The sequence below is a fragment of the Pogona vitticeps genome, chromosome 4 (assembly GCF_051106095.1).
Source record: "Pogona vitticeps strain Pit_001003342236 chromosome 4, PviZW2.1, whole genome shotgun sequence".
NCBI classification, from domain to species: domain Eukaryota; kingdom Metazoa; phylum Chordata; class Lepidosauria; order Squamata; family Agamidae; genus Pogona; species Pogona vitticeps.
The window spans coordinates 101,934,236-101,961,436 of record NC_135786.1 but is presented as its reverse complement, the minus strand read 5'-3'; the positions used below and the strand labels follow the sequence as shown (position 1 = coordinate 101,961,436).

Genomic DNA, 27,201 nt, shown 5'->3' with positions numbered 1-27,201 from the left:
TGACACATGCCATAATTATATCCTGGCTGGATTACTGTAATGTGCTGTATGTGGGGTTGCCTGTCAAAAGTGTCAGGAAACTTCAGCTGCTGACTGGGGTGGGTTACAGGGATCGCGCAACCCCCCTGCTATGACAGCTCCACTGGCTGCCACTCTGTTTCCAGGCGCAATTCAAAGTGCTGCTTTTAACCTATAAAGCCCTAAACAGATTAAGCCCAAGCTACCTCAAAGAACATGTCTCCCATGATGAACCTGCTCAGGTACTAAGATGGTCACAGAAGGCATTTCTCTTGACCCAGCCCCCTTCACAGGTGTGTTTGATGAGGACACAAGAGAGGTCCTTCTCTGTCGCTGCTCCAAGATTTTGGAACTCCTTCCCAGAGGAAGCTGGGCTGGCGCCATCTTTGTTGCTCTTCTGCAAGGAAATGAAGACTTTTCTCTTCAGGCAAGCTTTCATTCAATGACTGTCTGCCTGAACATGATCTTTTCAGATGGATTGTTATGCTTTGACTGTGTCTTTAGTATTGCTTGTGTTTCCCATTTCTAAGAGGGAAGAGGGGCATTTTGTTGTTTCTTTGTAATATTTCTATACTTAGTGTTTTTAGCCTTAAATATTGCCTTTTAATGGTGTGTGTCACTTTTGTATACTCATTGTTTTGCTCTCAAATATTGTCTTTAAATGCTATAAGCTGCCTTGGTCCTTTTCTAAGGAGAAAGCAGGGGCAAAAATATTTTTAAAAAATAAATGTACACTAGATATGCCATTTTGCCTGTACAGTAAATAGATAACCTGTATAGCCTAGTTTTCTCAAGCTGCATCCATTACTAGGATTCCTGTTCTTTGTGAGATACACAAAGGGATATGTGAGGAAATGCAGGTTGTCACTAAAGTTAGAACTATTGTGTGTTTTCAAAATTGGTGCTAACACATATCTGAAGGGATCGCAAACCTTCAGCACTCCAGATGTTTTTGGCTACAATTCTCAAAAATCCTTCATTGGCAATACAGGTTGGGGATTTTGGGATCTGTAGTCGAAAACGCCTGAAGTGCCAAAGGTTCCCCACCCGGATAGACCCTCCAGACTTCTGAAAGCAGTGTAGGGCAGCAGCATAATGCAACTCACCCTGCATCATCTGGAGAGCTGTATGTTGCTCACCCTTCCTTGTACAGCAAGTGAGTGGGTACCATACGGATGCTTCTTTTCTCTTTGGCAGCTGGTGTCCAAACTGCTCCCATAGTCCTACTCAGTACAGAAATGCACTGAGATGCTTGCTACCCTCACTATCCCAGGTAATAAAAATGATAGCAGGCTAATCAGTTTTGCCAGCTGGCGTTACACAGCTAGATTAATATTTGAATTAGAACATAACAATACTTGGCAAAATTTTCATATTATTATAGCATCAGACAATTCACCCACTCTTCTATGTGTAATACTGGATCAGAATACCCAAATTCATCTCTCTCTTTGCCCATCTCCTCCTTGCCCACTTATGGAGGAGGGGTCTGAAATAGTCGTATTTTGCAAGCAGGTCCTGGGTTCAACTCCCAGTTTCTCTAGTATTAATTAAAAGAGAGAGAGCTGAAGGATTCTGGCATCATTGTCTAAAAATGTAACTTTTCCAGGCTCTGAGGGGAAAAAAGTCAAGCAATATATGAGAGGAAAGATAACCATGCAATTATCTAAAACTAAACAAAAGGTTGTTTCCATTTCTAAATTTTGAAACTGCTTCGTTTTATGTTTTTGTTTGTTTTTTGTCTGTCTGAACAATGAAAGACTTTTCTGACTTCTGTGGTGGGAGGAAGATTTTTTTTCTGAGCATGGTTTATTTTCGCGCCTTGCATGATCTAAAACCATTGTGAACGGCTTCCATCTTGTGGAAAAAGCAGACATTGCACCCAATGGAAACAAAATACAGTGGTGCCTCGCTTAATGATGTTAATTGATTCCAAAAAAATAGCTGCTAAGCAATTTCATCGCTAAGCAAAAGCAGTTTCCCATTGAAATGCATTGAAACCTATTCAATGCATCTCAATGGGGGGGGGGGGGAAATACAACAACAAATTAAAAAAGAGTCAGAACAAAGTCAAATTTGGTTAGCAAAGGGTTTATTAAGTGCACTCTGTGATTTCAAACATTTTAAACAGTAAATTTTAACTTTATAAATAACAGAAAAACATTTAAAAACAGCAAACATGAGGCTGTTTAAACCATTGTTAAGCAAAACAGGGGACCCAAAATTTAATCGCTATGCAAAGCATGGTCTCAGCCATCGCTAAGCGAAAATCGCCCATAGGAACCATTGTTAAACAAAGCGTAAAAACGCTCCAAAAAAGTCATCGCTAAGGGATTTCATCATTAAACGAAGCAATCGCTAAGCGAGGCACCACTGTATGCTGAACATGGTTATTATTTTTTATTTTTTCCATAACTTATTTCATATATCATCCCATCATACCAGTCATTTTTGTATCTGTTTTGTGTAGTTTTTAGTGCTAATTAAAATCATTCCCTTATCAAGACGCTGTATCTAAGGTGTTTTGTTTAAAAGTAGGATTAGCTCTAGGAAAGTGTTAAAACTGTAAGAAAACTCTAATTACAAGCCAGCTTGTATTTTTCCCCCTTTATATTTTAAAGGGGTCTAAGCCACAGTCTAAGTCAAGCAAGTTATGTCTCTATTTGTCTTCAGTATATATGTTCTTTTGATGCCAACTATATATTATATTATATTATATTATTATATTATATTATATTATATTATATTATATTAAGATATTTAATGTTTCATCATTTCTCATCCCTTAAAAAGGTAAAGGTAAAGGTTCCCCTTGACAATTTTGTCCAGTCGTGTCCGACTCTTGGTGGCGGTGCTCATCTCCGTTTCCAACCCACAGAGCTAGCATTTGTCTGCAGACAATCCTCCATGGTCACGTGGCCAGTGTGACTAGACACGGAACGCCGTTTACCTTCCCACCAAGGTGGTACCTACTTGCATTTTTGCATTTTGCATGCTTTCGAACTGCTAGGTTGGCGGGAGCTGGGACAAGCAACGGAGGCTCAGTCTGTCGCGTGGATTCGATCTTACAACTGCAGGTCTTCTGACCTTGCAGCACAGAGGCTTCAGCAGTTTAACCCGCAGCGCCACCACGTCTCATCCCTTACAGTCAAACTAATGAGAAGATTTAAATCCTTAAAATATCATCCTTGATCTTGACTGGTTGATTATTTCTGAATCTTACACAACAGATTTCAAAGTGTCTTGGACACACATACAGTTTTCAGATCTGCAGCTGAGCAATTTTATCAGGTGCTGCAAAAAATAAAAAAAAGGGATCATGGACAGGTTTGGCCTGGGAATAAATAAATGATAGTGGTTTGCAGTTCCTTTAACAAGAGAAAGACTCCAGAGCCAGGTAACTGAAATATCTATGAAGCAGAATGTCCACCTATGTCTTATAAAGCCATGGCTTTCATTGTCCAATCTGACTGGATTTAGGCCCCTTGTTGACTTATGTTGGGGGGGGGGAGGTTATTGCTGTAAGCTATAGTCAATACCATACAATTATCATTAAAGAAGCATAGCCATTGAGTAGTTCAACATTAATTAGAAGTACCCGTTTTTAAGTTTTAAAGCTCTCATGCTGGGCTTGCCAAAAAGGAAATGGATTTTACTTCAAAATGGCTTGAAATAAAAGCAGATGAATGCTTTCTCCTTGAATGTTTGAGCATTAAAACAAACACATGACATCACTATCCTTGCGTCTTCTAGTAATTTTTTCCAGGATTGAACTTTTGTAGCTGCAAACTTAATTTTTTAAGAAATACCAGCTGCACTTCAGGGTTTTTTTAAAGAAGAAAAATAGTCAGACATCCTGAGGCTTCTAAGCACTGGATAAGTGATGCTATTGTAACAGAAAGGAATTTTCCTGCTTTCCTATTATGATGGTATGAAAAATCTACCCTTAAGAGTGCTGTTTTCCTGAATTATACAAAAGTAAATGTGGAAGTCAGTGCGGGGGGGGGGGGGGAATGGAGCCAGAATCAAAAAGATTTATGTTTTAAGTGAGTCAGAAGTAAACCCAAATCTAGAATCTCTGTGTTGCCACTAATCCAAACAAATGTGTATGTGAACATGCTACACTACACCCTCCCCACAAATAAACTCAACATCATTAAGTGGTTCAACTGGATTTAGATTGCGGAGGTGATATAAATCACTTCTCCATGAAGACAGTGTTCCTAAAACATGGTCTTAATTATGAATTTTCAAAATTATTTAAATGGTAAGTTGAGCATGAACAGTTTTTCAGCCAGAAGCGGCTAGATAGTTTAGAACGTCCTTGTCAATAAGACAACTTTTGGATAGAACTTTTATACCCAGCCGAGAACCTGTGTACACAGTCTCTGCAGAAAAGCTTCTCCTTGTAACCAGGCTGTCCTGGCTGAAGTGTGGCACAAGTAGTTTAGCAAATCAGTAGTTCTGTTTCAAGGCTTCAGGCAGGCATGCGTCTTTAAACACCAGGTGCAGAACCTGGCAGGGAGGGAAAACTCAGTTCTTAGTGAGGAAATGTGAATTTTTGGCATACAACTCCCAGAATATTCACTGCTCATACTGGCTAAAGTATTCTGGGAGTTGTAGTCCTCAAAAATAACTTTCCACTTGTGACAACTGGCAAAATGTGGAGAGAGCTGCAGTACAAACAATGACTTACTAAGCCTTTGTTTGCAGGCTCTCTTTGCTTTTGAACAATTCTTGAGCATCTCAACAGAAATAGCTTTTCTGGGCCAGAATGTCGTAAGCATTATGTTCACAAACAGAATTAAGAGGTAAAGTACAACATTAAAGGCCATGGGCTTATGGCTAACCTACCTAGGCAGTTTGCAAGAAAGCAAAATAACTGCAGTTCTCCCTCTTACCTCTAGGTGCCATTATTGGACCAAGTGAGAGCTGAAGAGTCAATGATGCATTCATAGTGGATTTTTTTTTTTTGAGGGGGGGAGAGAGAGAGAGAGAGAGATCAAGTGTGTTTTATCACCCTATTGGTTAACTTTTCTTTTTTAAAAAAGTATACAAGTGTACAGAGCTACGTCTGTGGTTCCTAAAAGTTTAGCTTTGTCTTTCCTTTTTCTTAGAAACATTCACATTTTCACTCAGCCTATGAAAACTGCCCCATCGGGGTGGCACAAATCTTACAGATGGAATCCAATGTGACTTTCATACATGGCATAAACATCCTTCCCTTGTTGACCTGGCTACAGTCCTAGAAGCCATCTGAAAACTGGTTTGGGGAGGGGGGGAGGGGTCCCAGCCCTCTGATGTTGATTCTGGGATGCAATGGGAAAGGGACATTCTATCCTCCCAAATCATGCCGGATTCTGCTGCTGTATGAGCAGACCACCAGCACTGGATACAGAACGCTAAGCCACATAAAGACTTTCCTTTATACAGTATTCTTAATCATTTATGAGTGCAATAGCAATATCACTTTTTGAGTGTAACAGTGTGACTTAATACACTGTTTGCTTCCACTTGGAGAGGGAAGGGACAAGAATGACAGCTTTGAAATGCGTTTAGCAAAATTAGCCAGTGTTGGCATGATAATTGATTCAGACAGAAAAGGTCAGTGTTAGTTCAAGAGGAAAGAAGAGCTGAGAGCCAATATCCGAAATTAGGGATAAGTGAACAGCAGAGCTGGCTTCCCCCTTTTAAAAAGTAGCAGAACTGGAGGGGCTTTTGTTCTTATCTGTGGAAACATGCTGCCAGAGTACAGAAATGGACACAAGGTAATGCCGAGTCAGCATAAAACAAATTCAGATTGTTCATCTTTCTGTCACAAGGAACCATTGTGAAGTCCTTTAAAAAGAAAAAAAGCTGCACTGCAAATACAGTCTTGTCAATTGTCCTCAAAAGTGAGCATGATGCTGCTGAATATTTGAAAAGAAAAGAAAAATACTAACACCTGACAGTCTTATCCAACTCTGCTTAATAGCAGGAGGGGGCCTATCCAGACACACGTAGGCATGTATATCTTCCTTTTTTACAGTTACTAGCTCAGCAGCATCCCACTCAGGAGATTCCAGGGGCAAAAAGGTGAACCGTTTCCTTAGGATGCCTTTGTATGTGACATGAGCAGACCATTCAGCCGCAATTGCACAATGATGTGTGAGACAGACAAACTATGCTGAATTTAAAGGCCAGTATAGTACTATCATGGATGTGCCTCTGATGGGCTGTTGGGAGAGTTGCAGGCTGAAGCTGCAACATATAATTAGAAGCAAGGGTGTTACCAAAAAAGGAAGAGTTTACTGCACCACTGTAGGATAAGAGTACATTTGGATCTTCTGGTAAATCTTGTAGTCACCTGCCGTATGTCAGGATGTACCAGGGTTGTCTGGTCAGCGCATCCCACTCCCAAACCTATTACCTGGAGAATGATTCCCCAAATCTGTCAGGTCGAACTAGGGACCAGGCAACCCAGCTTTCTATATTGAGATTTGATAGCTGCGCTACCAGCAATACATAGCAGGCTCACCTTCCACAATGTTCCTCTTGTGATGGCACAGTTGCCCTGGGTCCCCTGCAAAAACAACCTACGAGGCATCAGGAGCTGGCCCCAAAATGGGAAGATATCCAGCCTCTTGCTCTCTGTAGTAAATAATCCTTTTGAACCCAGGCAGCAGCAAAGTGCCAGCATCCGTTTCACAGCCTAGAAATGCTTTGGTCCATGCGTGTGTACGCCTAATGGTACAAAATCCAAAAGGTCTTGTCATAACCAGCCTCTTTGATTTCACATAAACTTCAAAATAACAGTTTAATATGATTTTTTTTGTACAGCATTTTATTTATCTTTTATTATATGGAGTCAAAGTCTCATCATTTTAAAAAGGAACCAGTAAGTAATATTTCTGTTTTGCTTTAGCTCCTGTTATCTGTTGAAATTTTACAGCTTGTGTCTACTGTAAACAAGCATTTCACAGACATGCATGTGCAAATATGTACATGAGTATATAAAGAACACGATTATGGGTGCAGCTACATTTTCAAGCTTCAGTCAATCCTGATACACAAAACCTGTTAGAACCAACTTTATATTTTTGTTTTATTGAGCAATATCCTGTTGCTTGGTGTAGTAAATTACACTAGAGTGTAGGCCCAATGCATCAATGGGAATTTAGAGGCAACTCCTCCATAACTTCTGTAGATTCAAATAGTCCTAATCTAACTATGACTTACTATGCTAAAGTAAGTCACAGAGTTGGTTCATTTGAGTCAGTGCAAGAGCTGGCTGACTGACTAAATCCCTATTGGTTTAATGTATTTAATGTAATTTATTATGCTAAGCAACAGGATTTGGGCCTATAGATTAAAAAAAAAACTCTCAACAACTGTGTCAGGGCAAGGATAATTTTATGTCTTCCAGTGGAAGATAAGCAAAGTATGTTGTACTTTGTATTAGACTATTAAGCAATATTTTTTCCAATTTTTTCCAACTTTTGTTGAGCTAAATAGAAGAGGCTTAAATAATTTTATTTTCATGCCTAATTTACTCAACTTTGATCCAGACATCCATGTCAAAGCTTTCCATCTCCCTCCTCATGCAGCCCTCACCTCACCCTGGAAAAAGACAAACAGAGACCAGGGTGTGGGGTCTACTGCTAAAAGAGATGATCGATATAAACAAGGAAAGGGAATGGAAAGAATGTCACTTTAAATATTTGGCCTAGTTACAGGCAGTGAATACTGCATCTGTCTAGTTCATTAAACATTTACCAAGCCAAGCGCTAGGAAATATGAACAGTAAAACCAATAAGGGACCTTCACTGTGGAGCCACATCTTTTTAAAGTGAGTTTTACTGCATCTATGAAGAATAAATTAAAAATTTTAATCCATTTTCTAGCCAGTCACATATCTCAAAATGTTCATTTTGGACTAATTTTATTCCGATGTGAACATAATGTTTCTACAAAACCCTGAAGCCAATTTGCACCCTCACTAAGCTGAGTATTGTCCTTTTGTGGCAGAAGGAACAGCTAAGGTAACTTTCTCACCACTCCCACAAGTATGTGACATTTGTGAGCCAAGTCTTCTCTGCAACAGGTAATTTGCAGTCTTTCCCCTATCCATTGCACAAGCCCTGTGAAGTGACTTGAGCCTGTATGCCAACAAGCCTATGTATAGGTGCTTAGCATCAGGTCTCCTCTGCACGGACAGGAGAAACACACCCATTTACTCCACACTCGGCATGGAAAAAAAATCTTGGCTAGGCAGGCATATGAACTAGCCCTACATCTTCTCACCCCAAATCTCCAGAAAGATCTCTTTTTGTGATGATAACATAGCAGTCAGTACCTCCCTCGTATCCCACAATTTACACAATAATTTAAACCCAATGTATTCCATTAGGTGAAGATTCTCTTAATCCTTCAGGAAAAGACCAAAGTTTACAGTTTGTAATTTTTTCCTGCTTCCAGATAGTTGTAGCTTCACTTCTTCCACATTGCTTTGCTTCAGAATGAATACTGGGCATACAATCGTCCTGAAAGTTCAGTGCATTTTCTCTGTGTTCAAGTTCAAAAGTAATAATAAGAGATTTTGCTACAGAATCCAACTCGCTCTGGTTCACAAGAGGCTCTGAAATTTTGCGGACAGAACCTTCTGTCAAACCAATGGATGAAGTAGATGGATTGCAGAGAGCATTAAAATTCCCAGCTAAGATGCAAATCTTTTCCACAAAATACCTGAGTGGACTTGCATTTCTGTATGAAGCTGCAGGAAACAGAAGAGGAAGTGAACCAACTACATCGAGTTTGACAATAAATCTGACAACAATTGAAAACCACTGAATAACCTATACATGAATTGAATAAAATGATTTATGCATTTTGGCTTGGCTCCTTTCTGCTTTTCTCTTTTTTATCAAAATATGCCTAAAAAGCTCAGTGCATAATTGCTGGCATATAATTATTTACCATACTATAATTAGGAAAACAAAGACCTCTTTTTTGACTTCCATTGATTATATCAATGGCTGGCATTATACTGTAAAATGGTATTATAAAAAGTGTTGAATTCTTTGAGCCATCCAGAAAGCCAAGTTGTATGCTAGCTGTTCATGCAAGTACTGTATACATTTTTCTTCTATTCATTTTTTAAAAGCTCCATTTTTATGGGGCTCTATTCACCCATAGTGATTATTTGTCTTCATTCCAGAACTGGAAAAAGCCAGCCATGCTGACTATACTATGGAGCTACAGTCTGAGAAATGTAGTTCAGAACAGTAATTTTCCCACCTCTGAATATTTTCAACAAAGCAAAAAACACAGGAATGAACTCACTGAAAAGTACTTTTTTCTCTCTCTTCCGCAGCACACACGCTACATAAAAGCAGTTGTCTCCTCTGCCATCTCTTTACATATTCCAAATCAAAAAAACAAAGTTCTGGCTACCAACTTCAAGTTCTTATTATGTCTTTTTGCCATCATCTGCATAAAAAGGTATGGGCCAAAATCCTCTTATGTAGCTTTACATTTAAAAGAATTTTTAAGTAGTATTTATTTTATAGCTATATTTTTAATATGCTGTCATTTTGAGGGAAATTGTCCCAAGTTAAGAAATCACTATAGATATTATCAGCTGCATGCTGGGTCACAACAACACAAGGCAATTCACCTCCAAAGGTTATGCTGTTCGTGTTATACCGGTAAAACTAGGCAAGAGGATTTGGGCTATCAGATTTTTGGTTTACATGTAATCAAGGTGATTTTTGAGCACAGTGCTCATCTGCAACACCTCCAAAACATGTTCACTACAGTGAAAAGATTAATTCGTGGTGTTGAGCACATGGGTTTAATACCTGTGGACAAAGTTAGGGGACTTGCAGTTCGGTACTAAAGTGAGTGATGGATACTGAAAAGGAATTTTAAAAGGGGAGAAAAGACAACTGTAATGGTTTTATGTTCACAAATTTCATGGGAAACTCAAACCATTTACCCTGGTTCTGTTGAAGTATATAAAGGTAGCGCTGCAGTCAATCAACCACATAAGACTTCAGGATACTGAACTAAGGTTTAAGAGATAATTTCATATACTTAAGAAAGATTTGTTTTTCAAAACTTCCACAGAGTTAATATGTGGTTTAGCTGGCCTCAGGCACTGGTCAAGTGAAAAACCATGTTTTTCAAACATAATGGCGCCTTGTTGCTATCATAGTGAAACAAAGGATCCCAGTACTGAATCTTGCATCTCTATAATCATGCTCTTAAAGTATTTTTGCATTACATCAAAATGTACTAACTTGGCGAAATACCTTCTAATGAAGAAGTAACCAGGCGATAGACTTGATCTAGACAATGGCGCAATTCCAAGAATTCAAGAGCTTTACCAGTTGCTTTCTTTAATTCCTGGCCAATAGATTCTTTTCTCCTTAATAGATTTGTTACTTCTTTCTGTGTGAATTAATAAAAGGTTTGTTATTTTTTCAGAACCAGTGACATACTACAAGTATGCTCTGTGCTACATCCATTAACAAATGGATGTAGCACAGAGCATTATGAGACTCCCTCTGCTAATGCCTATGTGAAAAACTGAACTTACATTTTTACAATCAGATGCAATTATTTCAAGGAATTTAGCCAAAGCCACAGCTTTATCTCTTATCTGATTCTGAACCTGGAAGAGAAAAGGAAATCCGAAATTTAAAACTAAGTCATCAAATTTTCAACAATGAATATGCAATGCTTGGTTAGACAAGTGAATGTATAAACGAAGTCTTTGGCCTGGTTCATAAATACCAAGGCATTGGCCACAATCTTCTTGCACAGGTTTGAGATGGGAGTGCATGCGAAAGGAAACAACTGCAAGTGAGAATAAACAGAGAGAAGTGCGCCAAAATCTGTGAGCATAAAGGGAGAAATGGATGGAGAGGGATGTGGGGTTTCTGATTGCGAGAAAGAGAAAATGGGAGTAGAGAAGGAAATGGGGAAAGTTTCTGGCCCACTTCTGATGTGAAGCCCACCAACCATTTTCTGCCTGAAAGGAATGTGATCTGGACTTCATAAACGTTGTTCACTTTTATTTTCTATTATAGGCATCTCCACAAAGCAGTTGTGCACAGGTTTAAAGAGCCACTGATAGCTTTTAAATTGCATTTATTTAAACTGAGATTTTGTACTCTTTTTTTTAAAAAAAATAAATTTTATTTAAAATATACTCTCTTTAAACAGAAGTCTATGGCATCAGTGGAGTGAGATTTCAGCTGGTCAGAGAAAGTGAGGCTATGCATTCTCGTGAGCTTGCTCAGTTCCTTTCCTAAATAGGTATTTGCACCTTGGCCTGGGTATCTTCAATTTAATGTAACATATCTCTCTCTCACACACACACACAGGGTAGTATGTAACCATTACATGAAAACACACACACACACACACACACACACACACACACACACACACAGAGGGTAGTATGTAACCATTACATGAAAAATGCATCTATTGTTATAGCAATGAGCCAAGAAAAGCTTGGTTAGCTATAGGGAGTGAATAATGGAACATCTTTTCTGCTGTTCAAATTCGTTCCTCTTAATACTGCAGGGTGCCTACAAAGTCAGTGAAAGGCAATCAGCCATAGAAAAACATAAGGTGCTACTGAAACTTTTCCAACACCTTTCTGTTATTTTTTTTTTAAAAAGTTATGTTGCTATTGTAATGGATTGGCTCACCTTCCCCCCCCCCCCCCAATATCATGAAATGAATAGTTTAAGCAGCAATTTCCAGAAGGATAGCCATTTTATTCTAGAGTCTGTTGTGGCAAAAACAACAGAATCTTGTGGCAGACGTTTTGTTTGGCCTAATCTCTTGTGGGCTGCAGACCTCTTTTTCAGATGCAGCAAAAGCTCTTTGTTCCACAAAAAACCTTGGCTGTTTTTGCCACAATAGTTTCAGCAGTGGATGGTTTCATCATCCCATGTGCAAAGAGCTATATGTTCTACATGGCATTTTTGACAGTAGTTGTCAAAATACAGTGCAGATAAGGATAACCTGGACACATATGTATATACTGTGTGTGCATGCGTGAACACTGTCCCAGACTAAATTTCTGAAAAGTTTGTCAACAGGGGTTTCTGCAACATGACTAAGAAAATGTTTTGCCAAAAACAGTTCATGATTAGCTCCCCATCACCTCATTTTGTGGGTACCACTTTAAGAGCTCATTCTGCATTCTCTTGGATGCTTTCTGGATGCAGTCTAAAAGATGTGCCAGTCCTCCATCCATTCCATCACAGATGTTTGATATGAACTCCACCTGTGAGGAGCGAAAAATTTTAAAAGTTAGAGGTCAGTAATAATTTGACGAATATTTATGAGAATCACTGCGGGCTTTTAAAAGCAAAGAGTATTTCTTTATACGTATGTTTATTTATTACACTTCTATCTTACTTTTCCTCTATTGAGCTCAAGATGATGTTCCTATATCTCCCTCTCACCCTCATTTTATCTTCACCACAACCCCTATGAAGTAGGTCACACTAACAGCTAGGTTTTGTATGAAATTCATGGCTTGGTGGAGACTAGAATCTGAATCTCAGAAGTCCCAGCATAACATTCTAACAGTGAGTGTTTTTATTTACTACCCGTCATCCCAGATGGTTTTCATGGTGGTGCATACAAATTAATATATAATACAAACAAACAACAAGTAAAATCCCTATAACCAGTCCGAGATTTGTGACAAATAAAAATGGACAGATAAATAAAAATGCTTTAGCCTGATTGTACAAGCAGCTTTAGGAAAAGGACTAAGACATGAATATCTGGTTAAGTTACAGCAGTTACTCTGTTCAAGACTGGTAAACAAGCAGTTGCATAAAGGTAAATAATTTTAAGCATTACTAAAATCACATAGCTTGTTAAACTGTAAATTACTTCTTGCTGCTGGAAGGAAACAGCAGCTTTAGTATCTCTCTTTATCTCCTCATTGAAGCAATACAGAACCCCCATGGCCTCTAAAACCAAGTGCATCCTAACATCATAACCTCACTGATTATGTTTATTCATACATTACACTTTGTTACTGCACACACACAGGTGCACCCACTCACAGATAATTACTTTACCTCTGAATTACGGGAATGACCTTTATTTTCTTTCCCAAAATGGAGGTCTGAGCCAGTAAGTGCTGCCAAATGCCCTATGTATTTTACCAAGTTTTTCAAAGTCTGCATTATTTTCTTCTGGGCCTCTGCTACCACTGATGACAAATCTGAACCACCACCCTGAGACAAAAGAAATAAAGAAGTGAAAAATGTTTGCTGCATGAACCTTCATAAATGATTCCAATTCATACTGTGGAAAAGTGTAAACTGAGTTACTGTCTCAGCACCAAAAACACGACATTACAATGAAGATTTCCTCCATTTTTAAAGGACATTTGCAATGAGATATCTTACCTGCAAGAGCAATTGCAGATACCCTCCTAAATGTTTTATATCTTCCCTTAGCTCATCATAGATTTTCACAAATTCGTCGTTTTCTCGGAAACAGTTCAGCCAATGCTTGGCTAGAATGACAAGCTGCTTGAAAGCTGAGGTAATCCTTATGCTGCAAGACTGAGCAGCTTGATCAACAATGAAAACTTAAACACAAAGAATAATAATTAATTAAAAGAATCTCTGGCAGTTTTTTGTGAATACATTGAATGAAATTCAGAGTACAGGTTTGTTAACAAAATGGAGCTTACAGTTTTCTAGACTTTCTTCTGCTTGCTCATAAGCCTCAATCAAAGCCATGACACCAGAATGAATGATGAACAGTGTTTCCAAAAGGATTTGGGCCATGCTTTCCTCTTCTTCATCAGTCTGTTCCAAAACATCCAAAGCTGAAGCAATCAGATCCTTACAAATACCAGGCAGGAATGACTCCAGTGGATCTGAGTTCTGGCTAATCAATTTATTTGTTGAGCCTGTGGTAACAGAACAGCTTCAGGAAATCTGAATGGATCTGTCAGTATTGTGCTGGATCTTTTGCATAATCTTTCTTTCTTGAAGAAGAAATATCAACATAACTAATAAGCAGATTTCTATTATTAATTAGGTTTGTCATTTGCCAAAAACAAATATATGTCTCAAAAAAGAGAAGATACAGTAGTTATATATATATATATATATATATATATATATATATATATATATATATATATATATATATATATATATATATATGAGAAGAGGAATTTTTTTTTGAATATAGCAATAAAAATTCAAAATTATTAGCTAGAATGTGCAAAAACAGAAAATTAAAAAATACGATAGGGGTAATTAATGATAGAATAGGTAAGAAATTGATATATAAATTGCGGATTTTTCAAGAATTTTATCCCGCCCATCTGGTATATTCTACCACTCTGGGCGGCTTACAGAATATCAAAACAATTAAAAAACAAAAACATTAGCATACAACAATAACAAATAGTGCAGGAATAAATAAATAATAAATAGTAAAGCAAAAGAAATCAGTAGTTGACAGGAGGGAAAATCACAACCTACTGAAAGTATGCAACATAAGCTGTACATTAAATGTCAAAACTGTGTAAATACACACCTGGTAAGTATGAGTGGTGTAGTCTCATCTTTACCTCAGACAAACATCCAGAAATTCGCTTGCTTTTCCTCAGACTTCTACTTCTCCTGAATTGAACAAGAAGACACAAATAACAGGACTCCAGTTACTCACTCGTAAATTTATTTTGCTGATTTTTAAAAAGATAAGTGTTATTTATTTACATTTGCAATATTGGAGGAATACAACAATTCTCAGAATGCTAGAAACCATTCCTTGATAAATACATTTGTTAGTCTTTGTACTGCCTGCCTACCTTGGCCATAAGCCTTGGCTGCTCCAGGAAGTTGTTATGTGCTGTCAAGTTGATTCTGACTTACAGCAGTCCTATTGGGGTTTTCAAGATATGTGAGGTATTTAAGGAATGGTTTACCATTGCCATCCCTCTGTGAGCTTTAACAGCCAAAAGATTTGATCCCAAGCCTTTTGAGTCCTAGTCTGACACTCTCTCCAGTAAACCCCAGGAAATGAGATGTTCTCAGCAGGACACTGTATATGTGCATATTCTCCTGCCCCCTCTCTGAGGAAGGCACTCTGTAGCCAAGGTTCTCATCTAATACTTCCCTCCCTTGCACAATGTAGACATTGCCATTTTGTAAGAATATGACACTTAACAGTATCTAGAACTATCCCTAATGCTCATCAACTCCATGCTCCTTTTCTTTTCCCTATTAATGATAAATTTTAAAAAGCTGAAAACAAATTATTCACCTCTTTGTAGAAACTGAAGAAACAGATGCATTTAAAAAATCAGGTTCCCATTCATCAGTGAGGTCATAGAAAATATCATCAGCTTCTTTAGTGTTGTTCGTCTGGAAAGAAAAGAGACCCATTTTCTTTAAAGGTAGTGAGGGGGTCCCACAATGAAAACCAGTGGCCGAAATCCTGTTGCTTAGCGTAGCAAGTTGCACCTAGAGTATACCTACTGAATAAATGGAACTTATGGAGCAGTGGACTCATCGAATCTCCACAGATTCAATGGCCCTACTTGAGTTGCAACTTAACAATGCTAAGTAGCAGGATTTCAGCCAGTAATTGCTACATTAAGAATGTTTTTCTCTTTGTCATCTTCATATTTTAAGATGGGAAGAATCTATCACATTCTTTAAAAAAAACTATTCAAAACCCCTCGCTCTCCCAGCAAGGTTAAAATACCAGCAAAAAACTTTATGTCCTATCATAACACTAGGTTTAGTCCAGGCCTCTGCAACATAGAATAGGGATTTGTATTTTGGATTTCTTAGGCTACAAATCCCATAATTCCTATTCTCCTCTTCTTGTACCTATCATTCCACATTCCACATGCCTCTCCTCCACTCCTCCTTCCTTTTCTGCCTTAGGCGACTTCCTCAGGACTTCCTCCTTCCCCTCCAGCTCTTTGTAATTCTGGCTGATCCCTGTTGGCCAACAATCAAAGGACAGGCACTTCTGTTGATGGTTACACTGGCAAATCTCCCCAAGTGTCTCTTCCAAGATATTGGGAAGTGCTTTCTAATTAAAAAAAAAAAAATCAGAAGAAACCTCATAGACTTCTTTCATTGCAGCCAGTTTGTCTTCAAATTTCTCCAGGTTCCAAAAAGTCGCAACACCCAGCCTGAGATTACGGACCTGCACTTGAACAGAAGAGCCGGTGCCATTTTCTTTGCCCATTGCATCATGTCTGGTAAAAGAAACACATGAACAAGGAACATCAGGGACCCACACCTGAGACCTGAGACAATGGATAGCTCAGAGTAAGAAGGAAGATTTTATTTTAGACACAGTTTATAAGCAAAACTAGACCTCAAGGGTCTGCTTACTTTTCAAATGAACCATTTGCAACTAGGTAAGAAAAGCAACATCTTTAGAATCATTCCAAGTTCTTGGAATGTCACTGAATTTTGACTGCACACACAACTACCAAAACCTGGTCATTTGTATGTTTAAAAAGAGGATTAAAATGTTGACTTAATCTGATTTAATCATTAACCCAAAGGAACATAGACATGATTTCCAATATTTTAGCTCAAACACTTACCTACAAAAGACAGTGTGCTTCTCTAATTTGCTGCTAATAGTGTTGGCTTCTTTGACCATCATGGAGAGTTTCAAAGAATTCCAATCTGGCTCTGTTGTTTTCCCCCAAAAGAGAAAGGAAATGTGTAATGCGTTAATGCTGTATTTTTAAAAAAGAACTGCTGGATAATCATTATGCAATCAGACATTGCATTAGCAATCCCTGAAACTGTGAAAACTTTTTTTATATAATTGCACTATCAAGTGATATACACTGCCTAATTCAGCACCAGCTACCTCAAGAATCCATCAGATATTATACCAGCTTGGCAACCCAGATAATCAAAGCAGAGCTGAATATCCTTCTGTGCCTGTGAGTAACCAGCACAACCCATCATGCATACAGACATACTGGCAATCTTCTACAGCAACACCAAAAACATCTAGCTTCCCAGATTTTGGAAATCAGCCTGTTGGGAGGTAGAAATAGGTCTAGGAGCACCCGAGGCTTGTTTAAAGGTAAAGATTCCCCTTGACAGTTTTGTCGCGGTGTTGCCCATCTCCGTTTCCAGTCCATAGAGCTAGCGTTTGAAATGCTCAACATGCAAAGTGGGGAATGTGCCAGCTCTATCAGTTTGTTTGCATGAAAAGTAACAAGTCTGAAGAGGTGTACCTCTTACTCATGGCGACTCTTACTCTGGAATAAATCTGGCAACACGATTACCAGATGTAACAATGTCACACATCATCAAGAGTACTTTTAACTGTTCTACTGCCAATATTATCTATGCCGTTTTGTGTGAACAAGGCCTCTCTGCACTTTACACATGACGAACAGGACGATCTCTGAACAAAAGAATTAATGGATACAAATCATACATCTGGAATGGCAATAAAGAGAAACCTGTTTCAAATCATTTTAATATACCTGGACACTCTGTACAACATCAGAAAGTTGCCATTCTGGAGAAGAAAAATTACAGGACAAGAATCCAGAGAGAAATAGCTGAGAAAAATTACAGATGTATGTTTGAAACTCATCTCAGTGGATTCAATATAAGCTAAGGTTTCTTAGGCCATGTATCTGTGGTAATTCCCAGCTATATTCCCTTACTAATTAACCCTATTGTTGTTCCTGCTTGTCATCTACAGCCTGAGATTAATTCAGCCACCAATCATTGTCATTGTTTACAATCATTGTCAATGCTTCCTGGGAGAGGACCTGAATATCAACAGGGATCTTAAAGTTCATTGCCAGATGTGAAATGCTATATTATCAACAACTTCTGCCCCCAAAAAACCTAGTCTCTTTGTTTGGGTGCAATGTATAAATGAATAAATATTTGCAATGTACTTCCGCTCTTATGTCTGAGAAAGTGGCTTTGCCCACAAAAGTTCACATTAAAACACAGCAGTTAGTTTCAGAAGCCAGAACGTTTTTGTCTTCTTTATTTTTTATATTTCATTTGGTTTTGCCTGTTGTGTGTTGGTCATTTTTCAAGGAAGATTTGAATTCCACATATAAGCACAGAAACAGATTTCCTAGCCAGACTTTCTCATCTGAGATCGGTATCAACACAATACACTTGATCCAGAGCCTCGATCAAAGGTCAATCATTGCTTGAAATAGCAGAAAAACAACAGTCTTCATGCAAATGGTGTGGACCCATTGATTTTATAATCCTTTTTTTTTTTTTGGGGACAAGAGATAGAGATCTGGTTTGGGGACAAGCTTTGACTATCTGTGAACAACATGATTTTGTTGTTTGCTAACATTTGCAGCTTCCCCATCCCTCTAAAGTTTTTCATATCATATGTATTATGCAGTAAAATAAATCTACCCTTAGAATATAGTCATGTGAAAAAGAAAGTACACCCTCTTTGAATTCTATAGTTTTCATCTGGTCCTTAGCGGGTCTGAAAATTAGATGAATGCCACCTCAGATGAATAACACATGATATATTACACCATGCCATGATTTGTTTAACAAAAATAAAGACAAAATGGAGAAGCCATGTGTGAAGAACTACTGCCTTTTTCCGTGTATATGAGTCCCCCAACGTATAAAACAACCCCCTAATTTTGACCCTTGCTGGAGGTGGAGGAGCAGTTAATGGGCAACTGCTCCTCCACTTTCGTCTCTCCTGCTCCAGCGCAACTGCTTTGCCTCCGCCTCCTGCTGTCTCCACCACCGGAGGGGACAAGCCATGAACCCTGGAAGAGGCAATTGGGCAGCAGTGGCGGCAGCAGCAAGAGGCACCTGAGCATGCATGCAACTGCTCCTTTGCCCCTGCCTCCTTCTGTGTATAAAACGACCCTCAATTTTTCCTCTAATTATTTTAGGAAAAAGTGTTGTTTTATACACAGAAAAATACGGTAAGTACACCTTATGATTCAATAGCTTGTAGAGCCGCTCTTTTTTACGACATTGCTTCAGTTCATTGAGGTTTGTGGGCATTTGTTTATGCACAGCAATCTTAAGGTCCCACCACAGCATTTCAATCAGGTTGAGTTCTGGACTTTGACTAGGCCATTGCAACACCTTGATTCCTTTCATTTTCAGCCATTCTGTTGTAGATCTGCTGGTAGGTTCAGGATCATTGTCCTGTTGCATGACCCAGTTTCAGCCAAGCTTTAGCTGTCAGACAGATGGCCTCACATTTAACTCTAGAATATTTCGGTATACAGAGGGGTTCATGGTCAGCTCAATGACTGCAAGGTGCCCAGGACTTGGGGCTGCAAAACAAGCCTCTACCACCATGCTTGACAACTGGTATGAGGTGTTTATGCTGATATGCTGTGTTTGGTTTTTGCCAAATGTGGCACTGTGCATTATGCCAAACGTCTCCACATGGGTCTCATCTGTCCAAAGAACATTGTTCCAGAAGTCTTATAGTTTGTCCAGATGCAGCTTTACAAACCTAAGCTGTGCTGCCATGTTCTTTTTAGAGGAGAGGCTTTTTCTTCGCAATTCTTCCAAACAAACCAGAATTTTCCATTCATTTTCTTATTGTACTGTCATGAACTTTAACATTTAACATGCTAACTGGGCCTCTAGAGACTGAGATGTAACTCTTGGTTTTTTTTTTGTTTGTTTGTTTGTTTTGTTTTTTGTAATTTCTCTGATCCTTGCAGGTCTAACTTTGGGGTGAATTTGCTTGGACATCCACTCCTGAGAAGATTAGCAACTGTCTTGAATATTTTCCACTTGTGAAAAATCTTCCTCACTCTAGAATGATGGACTTTAAAATGTTTGGAAATGGCCTTTTAATCCCTCCCAGATTGATGGGCAGCAACAATTGCTTCTCTATGATCACAGCTGATGTATTTGTTCCTTGGCATTCTGTTAAAACACATCTGAATGCTCCAGACCAGCACATTGCAAAAACTTTGGCTCTTATAGAGGTGGTCACACTTCCTGATGATTAATTACTCAAGGGCATTTGGTTAGGAGCATCTGGCTGCTACTTAGCCTCTTAATTCTTATGGAAGCAGTGAGGTTGTACTTAGTTTTTCATACATGACTTCTCCATTTTGGCTTTATTTTTGTAAAATAAATCTTCACACAGTGTAATATGTCATGTGTTGTCATTCATCTGAAGCTATCTTTACCTGATTTTCAGACCTGCTAAGGACCAGATGATATTTATTATGACTTGATATGTAAAACTGTAGAATTCAAAGACAGTGTACTTTCTTTTTCACATGACTGTATTTTGAAAGAAGTTGCAATCCTTTACAAACTTACATCCCAGTGAACTCTATGGGACTTACTTGAAAGTAGATATGCAAAGGATTGTACTGTGAAGATAAATATATATTCAATAGCTTTAGAGTGAATGGGGATGAAAAAGGGTGCCTTCAAGGAAAAATAGGCATCAACATAAATTCAGTATGCACATGGTCCCCTAGTTCTGAGGGGAAATATATATTTTCAGTATGGCAGGAATATAAGCTTATTCCAGTCTATGTTGGAGGAAAGAGATAACACTATTTATAGGAATCCATCAATATTTGTGGGCAACTGCATTATATCTCAACCATACCTTTATTTCTGTTTCCCGTACTCTGCTGAAGAATTTGCACTTCCTGAGCAATTTTCTGCTTCTCAGCCTCCAGGGCTTCAAGAATTCTGGCATGATGAATTGCATGATCTTCTAAAATCTAACACAAAACAACGATTATGTGCTTTTTCAGTGAAAGTGGGGCAGGTCTGAAAAAAGGAGAAGTTCTATTTAAACCCCATATTTTTCATTTTTGCTTTTTCCCCGTAGACTGCTTTCTGTCTTAAATCAGTTCTATTAATCAACTTGTCTTATCTATGCCTTATCTGTGCATTGCAGGCGTTAAACTATTCAGTGTTCCAACTGCTTTAAATGTACAAAACATAAACTCTGCAGGATTCTGTAATTGAACACATACAGAAATAATATTGAACTAAGTTTTCCTTCCAGAGGCATTTGCCTAATTGCTGGACTAGAATTATTTTGATCCAATTCAGTCAGCCTGATCTTAATTCTTTGAAAATGCCAGAGATATAGAAAGTTGACTAAAGCTTTACTTAGGGCTCAGTTACATGCTGTAATACACCTGTTTATGCATTGGGTTCTGCAATTTTATTTTAGTCTGGATAGTGAGTTTTTTTAAACACCCACAATGGGGTTGTTTTTTTGAATCTATTCCAATCACAAGTTTTTAAAAAATCATTTTAACATGTGTGCTTGCCTGCACTGGAGTAAATTATGCCTATGTGGTTTGCCAAGTATTGGATGCCAGGATCATGGGTTTCAGGGCTGCAAAGTTCCCTGCAGTCCAAACTGTTTTAGTTTTTCCCCCCATCTGTAACATAGATCACTCACATTCACTCACTGTGATGTCGCAGAGGGAAATTTGAGTTTCCTTGGGTCTTTTACACATTAACAGGTCACACAGGAAGAGAAGAGAAGAGAAAGCTATGTTTGCAGCTACATTTATAGTCTTGCAGATGGTGCAGTTACAAAAGAATTACCTAATCAGCTGTAAACAAGGGGTTCCTCCTCTCATTATCTTCCAAACTGTATTTTAAAAAGGAAAGCCTCGCCAAAAGTGGTTATGGGATTGCAATTTAAAGCCCATTAACTAGATCAACTTGGATTGTCTCTCCCCCCCCCCCCCACTTTGGGGAAGGTAAACTCATGTTTCTGTGTTCCCCTGAAAGGTGCACAGAATTATAGCATCAGTCCTCCTAAACCGTAACATCATATCCCCAAATATACACCTCACCATGGTCTCCATTTACTGGGAGCTCTTAGGCTTCTTTGATCTGTTGAGAGAAAGGGACTAATAACTGGTAGAGGAGGATGAGATTGGATATGAGATCGAATCAAGATGTGGGTATTATGAAATCTGAATTTAAGTTGTCTAAAGGAGAATCCTGCTTTAACCTTAGGACTCCACTTTGCACTGCTTTCTTCTGTCTCCCACCATGGCCATTTCTGTGCCATGAACCATGTAACTGCCTAACCTCAGTTTCCTTATGGCAAAGAAAGTAGCGACCACAGCAAAAAAAAAAAAAAAAAAAGTGTTGCAATGTAGACAAGCACAATTACCTGCACTTATGAAAAGTCCTGGGAAATAAAGAAGGGAGGAACAGAGAAGTCTTGCTATTCTTAAAGTGTGTGCTGGCACAGCAGCTTTTTCTGCATCAGTTCAAGCAGTCACACATCCGAACAAATGTGAATTGATCTAATTTTTTAAAAAAGTAGAAGCGCCAGCAGCAAAGGTGAAAACTACAGATGGGGAAGGACCCTTGTGCAAATTTGTCTTTCCCTTTTGCATCATGTGGTCAATGGAAAAAAATATTAAATCAGACCAACGTTAAATCTATAGCATTTCCCACAATTTTTCCAGTATAGTCACACCCTAAATAAAATGTAATGTTTGCGCTCACTCTTGCCAAAACTTATTTTTAATATCCCCTAATTATTTCCAAGAGGATTCCAAATACAGTGGTGCCCCGCTTGATTACCCCGCTTCATGACAAAATCACTTCACGATGAGGTTTTTGCAATCGCTATTGCGATTGCAAAACGATGACTGAATGGGGAAAATCCGCTTTACGACGATCGGTTCCCTGCTTCGGGAACCGATTCTTCGCATTACGTCGATCAAAAACAGCTGATCGTCAGGTTTTCAAAATGGCAGCCCGCTCTTTTCCGGACCTATTTCTGGAAGACAGCAACGGAAAATGGCTTCCCCTATGGAGGATCTTCACTGGACGATGAGGTATTTTGCCCATTGGAACGCACTGAACCGGTTTTCAATGCATTTAAATGTTTTTTTCTTTCGCTTGACGATGATATCGCTTAACAGCGATTTTAACGGAACAGATTATCATCATCAAGCGGGGCACCACTGTATCTAACATAGCAAAGAATGCTTACACAACACAGCCCGAAGACATTCACTTCAGTGGCTCAATTCTGACTGGCTCATCAAGCAGAGCAATGGAGTTACATAAATTCTAGTTTCCCAAATATCAGCAAAATTCACAAAAGAAGAGCAGCAAAAGTCATCTGAGACATTTTTCGGAAGTCATACTGATGGAATTTAGTGAAATAATACTAATGTCATGGTGTATTGTCCAATTGATGCGACAAAATGCTAGCTTTCACTGCTTCAAAAATGTACCTCTTTGGCAGTCAGTGTCTGCATTTCCAGCCGCTTCTTGTTGAAGTGTACCTCCAGCTCAAGGCCTCGCTTGGCTTTCTCTAACTCTTGAATTTTGTCTGCTGCTATTTGATTATTCATTTCCTGCAACTGTTTCCTACGGGATTCTTCCTCCTAAGAAAACACAGAGAATGAACATTTTGTAGCAATAAATAAATTATTTACCCAACCAAAGTCATTATCCCAAAACAAACAATTTGGAACAAACAATACAGAACGTGAAGCAGATTCATTCATTCCTGTGTATTTTTTTGACAGATAAAATCAATTTGGAAAGGTGTCCCTGAGAGTCAGAAGCAGGTTACGCAAAAATAGCTACTATGGGAATCAGGGATGGGGAATAATTACAAAGGTGCTCTCACCCTGAAATGCAGCTTTACGGAAAAAAGAAAAATAATATTGGAATAACTCTGGACAACATGGATCTTTGCTGTTATATCTGCTAACTAGACAGATTAGGTCATGTTCCTTAAAAAGGAGTAAGAGGTTATTTTTACATTCTTCCATATGTACTTAAGTTGTTTTTACTGAAAGGATTTTTCAGATCTGCTCTGTCATTCTTTTTGTCCATTCAACAACCAACTGTCACATCTTCCCTAATATTTTATTTCAGTGCCCCAATTCTGCATTTCTCACCTTCTCACTATTGATCTACAGTAATTTGTGCATACTTGCAGATGAACTACTTGGAAATACATTTGCTGATAAATTAAGGTGGCCTTCGTCAACCTCGCATGCCTTTAGATGTGCTGAGTTACAACTCCCCCATCCCGCAACAGCCACACTGCCAACACGTGTGGAAGATATAAGACTGAGAAATATTGTTATAAAGAAATAAGCTTTAAAAGCACATTAATAAAGCCAAAACATGCTCACTGGTTCTCCCCACCTGTTCCACCAGCAAGAAGTCATAGAACACTGGGAGCAAGAGGCCATCAGTTAGAAGACTAAAAAGTAGGAGGGAAATGACCTAACCAAGTTCCTGTTTACATTATCTTGGGAAGAGAGAAACATCCCGTGAAGTGAAATAGCTCTCCTTTCTAAATTAATTGTATGGACACACATCAAGAGGGGGAGATCCCTTCCCCCATTGCAACGCAGGACCATCCCACTTCCAGAACCCTATTCCATTCTTAACCTGCTCAGTTATTATCAACACACTTAGGAGAGGAACAACTAACTTTTCCTCATCCATAGTCACCTTCTTCACATTGAGAATAATGTGTCAAAAAAGGAGAAGCCCCTGCTTGTGTTTACATATGAGCAAAAACCCTGGAAAACTGGGGTTCTTGGTCATGTGTAGAGCTTATATGCAAGTAGTATCTCTAGATACTCTGCACTCCATGTGCACAGAAAGCAATGACAGCTCCCTCAGCATGCTGGTAACAACTGGATATTTATTTATTTTACAAGATATGAAACAGATAAATGTAATTGTATTTATTTAAAATATTTATACCCCACCTTTCTCCATAAAAGGACCGAAGGCAGCTTACATCATTAAAAAACCCCGCTAAAAACAATAAATTATTCACATATTAAAACAGAATTAAAGGAATTCTGTTAGGTTAACAACCAAGTAGGGTTACCCGTGAATCAAACACAGAGGCTTAGAATTGGAAGCCAGTCACTTAGCTGAACATTTAGCATATCACTGTCAGGTAGGGAAGTACAACCTATTTTTTATTTTATTTAAAGTATTTTTACCCTTCCTTTCTCCTTTAGCTTCCTTAAGGATACCGTATTTGTGTTTTCATCCATTTTAGAAAAACATAATCAGCAAAATAAAAGTGAGACAGTGTGCTCAGATCAGAAGATTACACTGACGAGTAGCTGTTGTAATTAGCAAGGCAATATGTTAGTTCGTCACAGCTGCTTGATTGTTTTAGTGGCAAAAATCTACCACAAGCAGCACAGCTCACAATCCAGTTAAATTATTGGGTACATTTGTATTTATTTTCTCTCCTCCAAAATGAAGATCAGCACATACGGTCAGTGCAGTTACTAGTGCACACCAATATTTTTGTTCTTATGTGCATTGCAGCACTTATTCAGTTTTCTTGACTGACAGGTGCATCTTTTGATGGGAATGGTGAGAGCCACGTCCTCTAGCACACCACTTACAGTAGGATCAAGTCACTTTACTTTGGAATATTCAGTAATGACTTACCAGCTGTGCTTCTAATGATTTTATCTGGCTCTCGTAATTTTTCTGCTGAGAATTAAGTTCTTCTTGGGCCATTTCTTTTGCAATCTGGATCCCCTGTATCATTTCCTCCTTAGCTTTCAGTCTTGCTTCCTCTATTTCTGATTCAAGTCTAAAGGTGTTTTTAAAAGCAAAGTAAATGTTATAATCCATGCACAAGCAATCTTGGTTGCTATATAATTCTTTCCTATTGGGAGAAAATCTTCATGTGCCCAGTACCATATGTGATTATTCACAGTAATTAAATGCTTTCCAGCTTCTATACACATATAAAATTAAAAGACTCTTAAACATGTTACGCACTTTTTAACAATCCTTTCACCTTTTAGATCTATGCATCAAAGTTCAAGGAACTAGCATGCAGTGTTTGTATAATATGAAAGAGGGAACATTTATCATTTAAGCCAGAAGACCTATGACTACTCACTGAGCCCTTTGCGCAGCCAGCAACTCATTTTTTGCAAATTCAAAGCCTTTTGGACTGTCCTCTGCAAGCGAAGCCCCACAAGACAGACTTTTTACTTTCTGAACTTCTCCCGGATGGTTAAAGCGAAAATAGTGATCTCCTCCAAGAATGACACGATCACCCTAGAAACATTCAGGAGATATTGGCTATTTCATATAATAAGGAATTAGGAAGCAATGGGGCAAAGTGGAATAATGTTCTGTCTAGCCACCCAAAAGCTACCTTGAATCGCCGTACAGCCTGTGTAACCCACAAGTAAATACAGTGGGGTCTTGACTTGAGAACTTAATCCGTATTGGAAGGCGGTTCTCAAGTCAAAAAGTTCTCAGGTCAAATCTGCATTTCCCATAGGAATGCATTGAAAACCATTTGATCCGTATCTGCTCTTTTCTGTCCATAGAAACTAATGGGAAGCTGCTATTCTGCCTTCGACCACTAGAGAGGGAAATTTTGTTTCTTTTTTTCTTAGGTCAAGAAAGGTTCAGGGAAGGCAGGGAAAATACAGTCCAGGCAGTACAGTACCAGGCAGTCTGAAGACTGTCTCCCAATCCACTCTCTAAACACTGGGAGGAGTGAGGAAGCAGACAGGCACCCTTTTCACTGGCCAACAGTTAACTGAAAGTTCAGATTTTGCACTTTCCCTGCCTCCCACGTGGTTTTTTTCAGTTCTTAACTCAAATCTAAGTATGTAAGTCAAGTCAATATTTTCCTATGAGAGTGGTTCTTAAGTCAAAATGTTCTTAACTCAAGCCGTTCTTAAGTCAAGACCCCACTAATATACTTATCTCCATTCCAAGCAGCTTACATGATGTAGAAATGTAGGTCCAGAAATGCATTTCCCATTCACGTATGTCTTCGCTTCCCCTAGTGGAATAACACTCACAGCACCACCCGTGTGTTTGATAATGCTACAAATAAGAAAAATTACTTATTAAGCACAGAGCTTTAAAATTAAAAACAAAATACTAGTTGGTCACTTCTGAAGGTACACATACTACCAGCATCCAAAATGTCAACACAACAACTCAGTGAACTTTTAAAAACTCCTTTGTCACAACACAACCTGCTTTGGAAACTACCATTTCATATCACAGAAGAGCTGCTGTTCAATAGGGCTGGGAGACTTTTGATTCCTTGAACTCAGAGAATTAGGCACTAACTGATTTGTTATGATCAGTGGAGACAACTTGGAAGAAGACTCTGACTGAG

At 38.6% G+C, this 27,201-nt stretch overlaps 1 protein-coding gene across 2 annotated transcripts in view; it reads right to left on the bottom strand.

The window, feature by feature from the left end:
* Nucleotides 1-583: 583 nt before the first annotated feature.
* Nucleotides 584-27,201, bottom strand: part of KIF14 (kinesin family member 14) — a 48,306-nt gene continuing 21,688 nt past the window's right edge. The window contains exons 15-30 of one of the 2 annotated variants that reach the window (XM_072998063.2): nt 26,798-26,900; nt 25,954-26,114; nt 25,491-25,638; nt 23,282-23,434; nt 20,659-20,776; nt 16,634-16,724; nt 16,138-16,276; nt 15,328-15,428; nt 14,599-14,684; nt 13,739-13,960; nt 13,449-13,633; nt 13,116-13,274; nt 12,182-12,304; nt 10,598-10,672; nt 10,299-10,449; nt 584-8,770 (exon numbers count right to left, since the gene is read on the bottom strand). In XM_072998063.2, coding sequence (XP_072854164.2) covers nt 8,385-8,770; nt 10,299-10,449; nt 10,598-10,672; nt 12,182-12,304; nt 13,116-13,274; nt 13,449-13,633; nt 13,739-13,960; nt 14,599-14,684; nt 15,328-15,428; nt 16,138-16,276; nt 16,634-16,724; nt 20,659-20,776; nt 23,282-23,434; nt 25,491-25,638; nt 25,954-26,114; nt 26,798-26,900 — 2,401 coding nt within the window. In that variant the 3' untranslated portion in view covers nt 584-8,384. The remainder of the gene's footprint in view (nt 8,771-10,298; nt 10,450-10,597; nt 10,673-12,181; nt 12,305-13,115; nt 13,275-13,448; nt 13,634-13,738; nt 13,961-14,598; nt 14,685-15,327; nt 15,429-16,137; nt 16,277-16,633; nt 16,725-20,658; nt 20,777-23,281; nt 23,435-25,490; nt 25,639-25,953; nt 26,115-26,797; nt 26,901-27,201) is intronic. The other variant, XM_020784695.3, reaches the window with a different exon arrangement.